This window comes from Nannobrachium achirus (assembly GCF_963921795.1).
Source record: "Nannobrachium achirus genome assembly, chromosome: 2".
Taxonomy (NCBI): domain Eukaryota; kingdom Metazoa; phylum Chordata; class Actinopteri; order Myctophiformes; family Myctophidae; genus Nannobrachium; species Nannobrachium achirus.
This window is the reverse complement of record NC_137811.1, coordinates 63,229,516-63,241,893: the sequence shown is the minus strand read 5'-3', so window position 1 is coordinate 63,241,893 and position 12,378 is coordinate 63,229,516. Positions and strand designations below refer to the sequence as shown.

General features: G+C 45.1%; 1 protein-coding gene across 1 annotated transcript in view; it reads left to right on the top strand.

The window, feature by feature from the left end:
• ephb6 (eph receptor B6) overlaps positions 1-12,378 on the top strand; it is a gene marked incomplete at both ends in the record, with an annotated part of 101,777 nt that overhangs the window by 67,054 nt on the left and 22,345 nt on the right. Inside the window, 2 exons of the mRNA XM_080737699.1 lie at positions 4,778-4,933; positions 5,412-5,683. Of these exons, the coding sequence (XP_080593825.1) occupies positions 4,778-4,933; positions 5,412-5,683 (428 nt within the window). The remainder of the gene's footprint in view (positions 1-4,777; positions 4,934-5,411; positions 5,684-12,378) is intronic.

Sequence of the window (12,378 nt, the reverse complement as noted above, 5' to 3'; positions counted from 1 at the left end):
CATAGCTCTCTCTCTCTCTCTCTCTCTCTCGCTGATGTGCGCACAGCGAGTCAGCAGTTTCCAAAGCGCAAATGGAAATGTTTCTTTGTCTCTGCATGTGTGCATTTGTTAGCTTTTGCTAGCCTGTGTGTTTGTCGAACTGTGTCTCTCTGTCACCGGCTGTTGTGTATAGCGTAGTCTGTGTTATGTGCACAGCTGTGTTTGCAGTTGTGTGCATACAGTACTTTGTACACTAATCACAGTTTTTATGATCTGTTCATATTTATTGAGTGCGTCAGCAGCCTTATTTCACAGATATTTTTGCCTTATTGCAGGGGTCTTCAACAGGGGGTCCGGTACCCCTAGTGGGTCCTCTGAGTTACTACAGGGGGGCCACCAAATCTTTGTCAACAACTTGAACCCTCGCATCCCTATTCTGAGGAGAACTTTAGCCAAAACAGCAGAACTTTAGCAAACAGTGCGAGGCGTTGATAGCTTGTAGATCGGCTATTTTCGGCAAATAGGTTTGGTGTAGAGGTAAAAAAGAGCAGACCAAGTACATAGTGAAAGGTAAAGTTAACTAAAAACACAAATCCAACATAGACTGATAGACAGTGCTGTCAAACAAGTCTATGAATCTATCTATTTAAAAAAAATCTGCATCACAAATTTATACAATATGTAAAGGGGGTCCCTGCTTCATCCCTCTCTCTCAGCTAAGGACCGGTCCTTGGCCTGAAAACCCCTGCCTTATTGAGTTTTTCTTTATATAACAGATAGCTGTTTTAAATCCATTGTATCACTTACTCATCCTGCATGTCATGGATAATAAGCATCTGTTCTTGCCACAGAAATGTGCTCACTGGTGTGTGGAATACACACAAAGTGTTGCCTAAAATAGAACTCTGAGCCTGAAGCACTGACATGAGGTCAGTTATTGCAATTTTCACCCAAGGCAACATGAATGATACTGCCCCCCCCCCCCCACCCCCCCCCCCCCCTCCTAGTGTTGCCTACTTCCCATGTTGTTGGCGTATGCACTGGATGAGCAAGTTTCATTGAAATGAATGTGTGGCCATATGTTTTCTTTCGACCTTCATTTATACATGTACATCCATGCTACTTCCTCGATAAACACTACTGGTTTACCATAGGGCATTAACGAAAAAGTCGACAAGTCGACTTCATTAAATACTTTCTATTGTGAAAATAGCAGATCTACATGCTCACATCGTGAGGCGTTGTGAGCATGTAGATCTGCTATTTTCACAATTTCTGCCTCTATATATTTGACAATTTGGACAATGTTTAATTTGCCACTTTAGAGGTATTAAAAACCCCTTAAATTGTCACTTTAGAAATGTGCAGATACCCTCTATAGTCTATACACTTAATTTTGGTTTGTTTACAGTTGAGTGAGAAAACAATATTTCACATTAAGTTAATCATCTGGTCTCAACCTCAACCTTTTACTGAGTCGAGTCGACTTGCAAAAATCACAAGTCGTTAATGCCCTAGTTTACCAATACCAATAACAACAACAAATATTTTGACACACAGACATTAATAACTACTTAACACCTGTTATACTTCATTATTGTACCCCCCCCCCCCCCCCACACACACACACACACACACACACACACACACACACACACACACACAATTATTTTTCCTTTTTTACAACCTACAACAAACTACACCAATATGCACGTGTTATTTTGGCCGAATGCCTACAGTATTTTCGCCAAATGTTTGACTATTTTGACATGTGCAGTATAGGGGCTCTATGGTTAGTGTGGTCAAGACTTTGCTGTGGTTTAGATACCGTTTGAGTTCAGGAGCCGCAAAGGAAGAACTTGACTCTAAAATGCTGCCATTTTTGCGACCATAGGTCGCACTTACTACAGAAAGCTCCACCAGGTGTCCGTCTGTCCGTCCGTCCGTCCGTCCGTCCGTCCGTCCGTCACACACGTCACACGTCACACTTTTGCCCTGCTCATATCTACGCAACCGTTGCCCCGATCCATGCCAGATTTTGCACACACACTCCTTACCTGCCAAACTACAACCTCCAAGGACCCCCGGAGCTCCAGGGACCCCCAGCTCCCTGGGGGACCCCCAAGTGTAAAAACATTACCACATACACGTCACACTTTCCCCCTACTCATAGCTCGGCCACCGTTGGCCCGATCCATGCCAAAATTTCCACACAAACTCCTTGCCTGCCAAACTACAACCTCCAAGGACCCCGGAGTTCCAGGGGGACCCCCAGGTCCCTGGGGGACCCCCAGGTGTAAAAAAAATACCAAATGTGCAAAAATGACCAAATGACCACCCCCACGGGGCTGCTCACGGGGAATTCCCGGGGACCACCCACTCCTGGTACTCCAGAACGGATGCAAAAGTGGTGGCGCCCCCAGTGGAGGACCCCCTCCACTGCAGCTCACATAAAATGCCCTAACTCGGCCTAGGAGCGTCCGGGAGAGCCGGGGCCGGTACCTATTCGTCCGCCAAGGCAACGCGGAGACCCCACCCCTCATTTCTCACATGGCCCTCTTCTAGCGAGACCTACGGTCGCTTATCTCCCGATTAGGGAGTCTTACTGGTAAATACTTAACTGCAGGACAGTCTGAGGTAATGAGAATAGACAAAATGCATGAGTTGAGCAAAACAACTCAATTATATCGGTACATGTATCTTTCTTTAGTGTAACCATTTTAACAAGCACAGCTTTGTCTTGTATTCTCTCATCCTTTAGCATGACCGAATTATATTATTTCTCTGTACGACAACAATGGCTTTGACATGGGCTAAAATATGGCAGATGTAATTTGTCAAAGTTCACAAGTCTTCTGTGGATACTTGGCCAGGTGAATGTAAATAAGAACTACCGGTATTTTAAAATGGAATCAACGTCACATTTAATTTGTCTTAAGTTGTGCTATAGCAGCCCATATGATCCACCAACCACACCATCACCCAACTGGAAATTGGTCAAGTTATTTTTTGTTCAAATTACTTCCGAACCTGAATGCTGCCTCTTAGCTGTTGTTTATGGTTATAAGTCTATTTTAAAAGTTAATTGTTTTAGACGTGTGATTCTTTTACTAAAGTTTTAATACACCTTACGTGTTTTTAGAAAGATATAATGTAAATTAAGTTTAAGTTTATTATTATTAATTGGTAGCCTATTAATTGATAGACCCTGGTAGAGCCAGATCTAAGAAGGTTAATAGATAGCAGTGTTTGACTGACAGAGTTAATAACACATTTAATTCAGTATACTTGTTTTAATTCAAATTGTTAATCTGAGGTCATAACACTTACTCTTTACTTAAAGAGTGGCACAAAATGATCACAACCTCAATTATTACTTGCTCTCCCGGTTTTTTGAAAGATGCCACTTTGAAGCAGTTTGAAGGGCTTGTTAGAAGACACTAATGTCGACGCGGTACCTCCCAAATCTAGGACATCATCTGCACAAGAAAGTACACATCAACAATTTATGTTTGGGAACAAGAGCGAGATTAGTTGCATCCATGCAGTTACAGTAGTACTTTTGCAACAAATCTTCGGTTGGAAGTTTGGAACTGACTTTTTCACTTTAGAAAACGTTCCGTTGGACTACCTCTCCAAAGTGAGTGACACTCACATCCGCAACTAGAGGGAGAGACCATGATCTGGTACCATTCAAATGTATAACACTAGAAGTTTGCAGCCCTTCGCGAGGACGTCAGCACGTGTGCCATGCGATCAGTCGTAGCCAATTGGACTGCATCCAGTGGTCGGTCGTGAGTGCCATGTACTGCGCCTGCACTTTTAGATTGTAAGTATAGATAAAACATGGAATAGTTCTCATTCTATTACTCTGCCACCAAAATGTGGAATGCCCTGACACCATCCGTTAAATGATGTGTAACACTGGTTTCTTCCAAAACTGGCATGTTAAAATCAGGAGACCAAGAGGTAAAAGCATTCCTATATACAGGCTAGTGTTTGTATTTGATGATGATATATTATTGTGTTCTTTTTGTATGGTATGTTGATGAATTTAATACATAGGACCACAGTGGAAACAAGTCCTCAGGACCTTTTTTTGTGTTATCCCTTTAGCTTTAATGTCTTGCTGTTCCACATACTGTCTACATTTCTGACTAATAAAGTATTCAATCAATCAAACAATCAATCAATCTGTGTCTCTAGGGTGTACAGTAGCTACCGTTTACCACTTAAACCACGCCCTATATATTCTCCCTAGAGTCCCCCAGGGTCTATTCTAGGCCCCCTCCTTATTTCCCTCTAACCAAATAACAACGCATTGTAATGCAATGCTTTGTGAGCTACAGTAGATTTTTTTAAACTATTGTAATGAGGCTGTTTGTGTGTATGCCTGTACTTCATATTACATGAAATAATATCTGACATATAACAGATATTGAGGTGGAAGGCCAAGGACAAAAAGGTCAATAATTGATTAACACATTATTGTCTGAAGCATTCATCACAGAAGGATGACCTTGGTTACATTTGAAAGCACGCTGCATGTCTCAAGCCACTTCACTTCCTTGCATTACGTTTCCTACAGTAGCTGCCATAAGATGACGATGTTACTGTAATTGACATCTAGTTTGGCTGGACAGCAATTTGTCTCGGCGGCCCTGGAGTAAGACTTATAGTTTGAACAAAAAGAACACGAGAACACACTGACAGCAGGACATTTTAGAAACAATTACTAATTCATAGTGCTCCCACAAAGCTCATTTGTCTCCCCTTGTGCTTCTGTCTCTCTGCACAGAGTGTCCGGCCGGCTACTTCAAGCCAACATCAGGCTCTGTGCCCTGCTCCGTCTGTCCCCCCAACAGCCGCACCAGCCTGGAGGGAGCGCGCGTGTGCGAGTGTCGGAGTGGCTTCTACCGCGCTGCCAAAGACTCAAACACATCCTCCTGCACAAGTGAGTTTGGACGGCGGGAGAGGCAGACTTTGGCCGGAGAAACTATTGTCCAGCCCGAGCCACTCTTTTCCATCTGGGCAAGAGTGTTCCGTCTGAAACCAAAATGTGGTCAGGAGAAACACGATGTAATGGATGCATGTTTTTTAAACGTTTCTTTTTCCCCTTTGATTAAAACGTTTTAGCACATGCTTCTCTACGGCGCTGGGTATCCACTACATATAAATATAATATGCATGTATAAACATGCTTTCCCTCTCTGCTGTAGCTGTACATCTCTCTCTCTCGTATCGTTTTGTGATGTTCCTCTTTTATCTACCCTCTATCTGACCTATGCTAACACGCCTTTGCCCTTCTTCCTCTCTCTCTTTCTCTCTCCATTCTTTCCCTTCCTCCACCCATCTATCTCATCTTCCCCCTTGTTTCTATGTCCCTTCTTATGCCCTCCCCCTCTCTCCCCTCTCCCTCTCTCTCCATCCAGGTCCTCCATCTGCACCTGTCTCGCTGTCCTGGGAGTACGAGAGTGGAGACGGAGGCGTGTCTCTGCGATGGCGCCCCCCGGTGGACATGGGGGGCCGCGGCGAGGTGTGGTACGCGGTGGTGTGTCGCACCTGCCCCTCGGCCACCTTCAGCAACCCGTCGTCATGCTCCTGGTGCGGGGAGTCGGTCACCTACAGCCCCGCACAGAGCAACCTCAAGAACACCAGGGTCACCCTCAACAACCTGCTGACCAGGGTCACCTACCTCATACAGGTAGGGGCCGTCGGCCGTCGCCATTATGAACTGTACTTGTTAATATGTATGTATTATCATATATATACACTGCTCAAAAAAATAAAGGGAACACCCAAAAAACCCAACATAGACCTGCCAGTCTATGTGTTCTCTGGCAAATGTCTATCGGGCTGCATGGTGTCCACTTGTGGACGTCGGGCCCTCATACCACCATCATGGAGTCTGTTTCTCACAGTTTGAGCAGAAACATTCACATTAGTGGCCTGCTGAAGGTCGTTTTGTAGGGCTCTGGCAGTGCTCCTCCTGTTCCTCCTTGCACAAAGGACCAAATAGCGGTCCTGTGGCTGGGTTGTTGTCCTCCTACGGCCCCCTCCACGTCTCCTGGTGTACTGGCCTGTCTCCTGGTATCGCCTCCATGCTCTGGACACTGTGCTGGGAGACACAGCAAACCTTCTTGCCACAGTGCGCATTGATGTGCCATCCTGGATGAGCAGCACTACCTGAGCAACTTCTGTGGGTTGCAGATACCGCCTCATGCTACCTCTAGTGGTCAGGGCACTGGCAAAATCCAAAACTAACCAAAAATCTGCCAGAAAGGATGAGGACAGGCAAATGGTCTGTGGCCACCACCTGCAAAACCATTCCTTTTTTAGGGGTCGTCTTGCAAATTGCCTCATTTTCACCTGTTGTCTTTTCCATTTGCACAACAGCAGATGAAACTGATTCATAATCAGTGTTGCTTCCTAACTGGCCAGGTTGATATCCCAAAAGTGTGATTGACTTGGAGTTACATTTCAATGATTATGCGTTCCCTTTATTTTTTATATATATATATATATATATATATATATAATGTATTATCATACAATGTATTATAATGTATTATCATACATATATATAATATATATATATAATGTATTATCATACATAATGAACTAGAACTGCACTCTGTCGAGGTGCCAACTTGCACCTCATGCTCAAGCTGGCCACACATGGCCTACTTGTGCGCAAGTAGGCCAGAGAACTGTCGGTTCTCTGGTTATGAGCCTTTGGCCCAAACATGCAATGCAAGCACCGGAGCCGAGACGCAAGCATTTCTGCGGAAAAAATTACAGGAAGCGGACAAGGATCTCATGTTGCGATGACCTCAATTCCTGTTTTTTTCCTGTGGTATTTCTAGCTTTATTCTTCACCTTGGAATCCGGTGCAATTGAACGAAGCTTTGAATATTCAAACTATCGGTATTTGGGTCTGGCCTACACAAAGCGCAACACCCTCCCCATGATGGGTCGGCAGTGGTGGCTAAATCCTCCTCCTGGCTTCCATCTTAACTGCCCTCTCAAGGTTCTTCTCTCCTTCTCCTTCAAGCTGCTGTCTTTCTCTCCCTCCCGGTCGTCTCAGTGGCTGTGAGCAATGAGCATCCTCCACACTGACTGAGCGGGGAATCCTCTAGAGCCGACCTTGACTGGGAACAGCCATGCCTGCCATCCTTTCCCTCCACAGTCATGCAAAAAAGATCCTGTTACTTGGCGCTCTTTAGAGTTTAGAGTTCAGATTTAGGCATTTAGCAGACGCTTTTAATCCAAAACGACTTACAATAAGCAGGTAATACACATCACTATAATAAGCAAGATAATATGTCGGTACATTAACAACAATATAACAGGGTTAGGAATATCAATCTAGAAAAACAATAACATCAGTAAAAAACGTCTAAAACCTAAAAATGCTATCTAGCTTCATGTATGGCAGGGCTGCCCAAAAGGTAGATTGTGATCTACCAGTAGATCACAAAGGCTATGCAGGTAGATAACATGACATCAGTGTTGTTTTTGGCGGGCATTTTAGATTTAGTCTTAGTCTTAGTCTTTTTGACGAAATGCTTATTAGTTTTAGTCAGATTTTAGTCATTTATATCCTTGATAGTTTTAGTCTAGTTTTAGTCGACTAGAACTCAAAAGGTTTTAGTCAAGTTTTAGTCGACGAACCCACACAAAGGTTTTAGTCCAGTTTTAGTCAATAGTTTTAGTCAAAAAGAAAAATGTGTCTTTAAATAAATACATTAAGTATTTAATAGACATTGGAAATAATCAAAGTTGACAGGTGCAATTGAATTCATGATTCAAGAAATATGTACCGGTATATGGGCTAATAAAAAAAGTGTATATTACACCTGCCCCATCCTATTTATATGCACAGTTCACACAGGAGGCAATATCATAATAATATAATATAAGAATACTATGCATCTTTTTTGGTATGGTATCACTGAACTGGCCACTTGCACTTTCACACTACAGAGTACACACACACACACACACACACACACACACACACACACACACACACACACACACACACACACACACACACACACGGTACTGAGAACCGTCCCCGAGTTCCAAGGATTTACAAGTGACGTCACGGTCATACGCATCGTCGGCGGCCGCTAACCGGAAACAAACAACCACTACGTCACTAACTTAGCCTTTGGGAATAATAGCTCCGCATACAGCGACCTCCACATCCATGATCCAGCGAAAACAAAGTTTGCATCAACAGTTTGCAACAAACAATCCAATTAATTTACGTTTGCTTAAAAGCCAACATTAGCCTGAAGCTTAGCACCAGATGTTATAGAAAACGTTGCGATAGTATTAGTAGGAAAGCGACCACGGATGGGACAGTTGTCAACTTGTCAATAAGCAAATCGACTCAAGGCAAAGGAGGGCAACAGTCCGCCATTCCGAAACACCGCTATTCCGAAGCAGGGTTAGGGTTAGGTTTAGGGTTAGGGTTAGGGTTAGGGGTAGGGTTAGGGGTAGGGTTAGGGTTAGTTAGGGTTAGGGTTAGGACTTAGGGTTAGGGTAAGGGTTAGGGTTAGGGGTAGGGTTAGGGGTAGGGTTAGGGTTAGAAGTCAACGTTCGGAATAGCGGTGTTTCGGAATGGCGGGGTGTAACCCCCATGGAGTAAGGACTATCATTTTGTTAAAAGGACCGTCAGCTTACCGGATTGGAATTGCAGCCGCTCCGTCGTAAGTAAGCCTGCATTATTTCCTGGATTGTAAAATATATCCATATCGTGTCTTCTTTTCCGACGACCAAATCTATTAATTAATGTTGACGGCGCTGCTGCATGACGCAGACCTACAGTAGGTCTTTCCTCAATCAGATGATTAGCTTTCATATCCCAATAGAAATGTAATAGCATTTCCAGCAGTAATGTGTGCAACTAACTTCTGAAAAGTTGACGACAACAAACAACACGTGTGTAATCATGCCGACATCCCAGCCAATCACAGAGCCTGTTGCTATATGCGTCCTAGAACGTTCCATATGATTGGCCACTACTCCTCCATTGAAACAACTACAATAATATTGTCTGGCTTTCATGCATGTTTATTTAACGTCGTCCGAAGACCAGATGTTCGTCTCGTCTTCGTTACGTCAACGAAAACACACATTAGTCTCGTCATATTTTCGTCAGACATATGTTTAGCTCGTTACGTTAACGTCACGTCATCGTCATGAAAAAAAGGGGCGTCAACAAAATCATTTTCGTCATCGTCTCGTCAACAAAAACAACACTGCATGACATGCCTCTAAAAATATATAATCCAAATCACAAAACCCCTCTTTTTGACTTCTGTCAATTAAGGTGACTTGATTGACATCAAGAAGGGCATGTCATCTCCTGAAATTGTGGGGCAATGCTTTGTTTTCATAGCATTACAAAGAACCCGAAATCCTACCACTTCCATACAGAATGGAATGAAGACTTTTCCCCCCACTATTTCCCATTCGATGTGTGTGTAATGCCAGTGCCGCTGTTAAAGCCCCCTCACGTACATGTTCTTGGGGTGGGTAGATCACGTTGAGCTGGTCATTCTAAAAGTTGCTCTCTAGTCAAAAAGGTGTGGGCACCCCTGATGTATGGTCATTGAGGGAAGGAGGAGAGTTACAGTAGTGCTATGAGTTTAGGTGGAGTCTGAAGATGTGAGTCTTCAGTTCACGGCGGAAGCTAGGGAGTGAGTCTGTCAAACACCTGTTCACTGCTTCATTAAGGATTTTTGATAGTCGCACACTACCATCAAAGTACCTTACCTTTGTGATTTTATAGAAAAATATCCATCCATTGTTTCCAACCGCAGTCTTCTGTAAAAGACCGGCGTATCCCTCATAGAGTCGCAGCCATTCCAATGCACGAGGTTGAAGTTCGTCCCTCGTTTGCACCAGTTGTAGAGCACAGAAATAGAGAAACTAATTTAGATCCAGGGCTGAAAAAACGGACAGAAAAGTGATCCAGACTTGTATACGTGTGCTCAAGATTTCAGCTGCTGCTGTGAGAACGGAAGACACCCGCCCCTCCCCGCAAGGGCTCAGCCAGGCTCTGCTGGGGAAAAGAAGAACGCTCGTTATGGCGGCGTGAACAAAATTACGAGCGTTCGTCATGGGCGTCAAAAAAGGTTAAATGACTATAAATCCTATGAAGATGATCTCAGCCTCTTCAGACCACATCAGCTCCACCTCCGGACTCAGGGTTGTCTTCCTCCCAGGTCTACCAGTTAGTGCTGCAGACGGCTCCAGAACTCCAGCATGTCGCCGGGAGAAACCCAGTGGTTGGTGACCAGGCGGCTGTAGCTGTGGCGTGACCATGGAACTGTGAACTGGTTGAACTCGTTTGGCAGGGGCGGCGTGAGCTCGATCCCCAGCTTGGCCAGGCACATGCCCACGTACACGTCCTCGAAGCGGAAGTGCGGAGTGCTCAGAGAGGTGCCGTAGATCTTCCCCGCCAGATCTCCGGAGAACACGTAACCGCCCCCTCCGAGGTAGGCGGGGTACGTGTGACCCGGGTACTCCTCTTCGGATACGTACCACTTGTATCTTTTGTCTCGGATCGGCCCCTCGCCCCTTTTGATGCTGCCTGTGATGTAGTTCTTCTCCCCGGGCTTCAGTCGGAGCAGCTTGTTGATGAGGTACTTGGTGTTTTGACAAACACATCGCTGTCGACCTTCATGGCGAAGCTGGCCCGCGGGCAACGCGTGGCAACCCAATTAAGGCCCATCAGGGTCTTCAGGGCGAGATTGTTGTAGCTATCGAAAAAGTCCTGCTGAATTATGTCTCGGTGCTTCAGACTCTCCGACTCCAGAGCCTTCTGCTGCAGGCGTCCTCGCTCGCCCGGCCTCACCCCCAGCAGGAACAACCTGAGGACTCCCTCCTGGCTCTCGCTTCCCCACGTCCGTCGTATGGCGTCCCGACGGTCCACATGATAAGCTTCTACGTGTACCAGCAACACCAAGAACGGCGCCGCTTTCCCCACCGGGCATTTGTTTGCCTCGTCGATGATGTAAGGGAACGGCTCAGGCGACAGCGTGCCATTGGAGCCACTCTCCTCTCCATCTTGGCTGGCATTAGCTTCTGCCAGCCAGTCCTTCATCGTCCAGTGGGGCGACTCCGAACCGTGGTCCACGGGGGGGTCCACGGGACGATCTGCGGGGCGGTCCGCGGGACGATCTGCGGGGCGGTCCACGGGACGATCTGCGGTGGTCACAAGGGCGAAGATCGCCAGGAGCGAGAGGAGACTGGCGAGTGAAGGGCAGAGCATACGGTGGCGAGGCCTTCCCCACCGCATTGCGAGCAGGCCACTGGACTCAAAGGAGTCGCTTAATTTCAATCAGCTGCAGCTTGAGGTATGGATGTATCTGGATAGGTTCTCCACAATAGGTACTCTTAGTCTTAATGTCACTCAGTGAGACTCTTATAATCTCTCTTGAAGAGTGTGTCTTGTTGTCATCATGATAACGCCACTATGAGTCGACCATATTAGGGCTGAAACTAGGATTCTCCTTATTAATGTGGTTGCTGTATGCAATACATTATAGTTCTAGCCCAGCTTACTTCTTAATTTCCTGGATAAACTTTTAGCCAATCAGGAAGCAGCATTCTCGGTGACTTCACCATTATAGAGTAAGTCCATTGAGTATGGGGGAGTGGTACTAGCTTGAGGATTTATCAAGTTTCACTTGACAATTTGGCTACCCAGACATTAAATAGGCAACCACACTTGCAATTTCCAATTGCATCTTTCTAGTTACTTGCGCAAGTACTGTAATCGGTTAGGTATGTAAAACTCAGCACAAAAAGAAAGGAAACTTATTAATAATTAATTATATCTCCCCTTTAATAATACCAAATTATATTGTTGGCAAAATTCTGATCAGCCCTACCCACACGTTTGGCTGTGTAGCTCATGCCTCGAATGCCCGATGCTTACAAGCTGTACCTCGTTGTAAAGGTGACAAATCAACAATAAAAATGATATAAAACACAATACAATTTGGTACTATTAAAGGGGATATATAATGAATTATTATATGTTTCCTTTTTTTTGTTTTTGAGTTTTATGTAGGTGACTGTTTTTTTTTGAAGAGCGTAGCACTGAAACGTCTGGGATTCTGGGCATGTATGTATGTATGTAGGTGTCCCCCTATACAGCCAATGAAGGACCAGCATTCCTGGTGATGATGTCAGCAGAGTTTGGTATTTAAGAGCACTCTTGGTAATATCTTTATTAACGGGCGAAGACATTAGGGACATAAGGCCAGCAGCGCACACGTTGTGGCACGCTCTGCTTGCGCACAAGTAGGCCATGTGTGGCCTGCTTGAGCGTGAGGCGCAAGTTGGCACCTCGACAGAGTGCAGTTCTAGTTCATT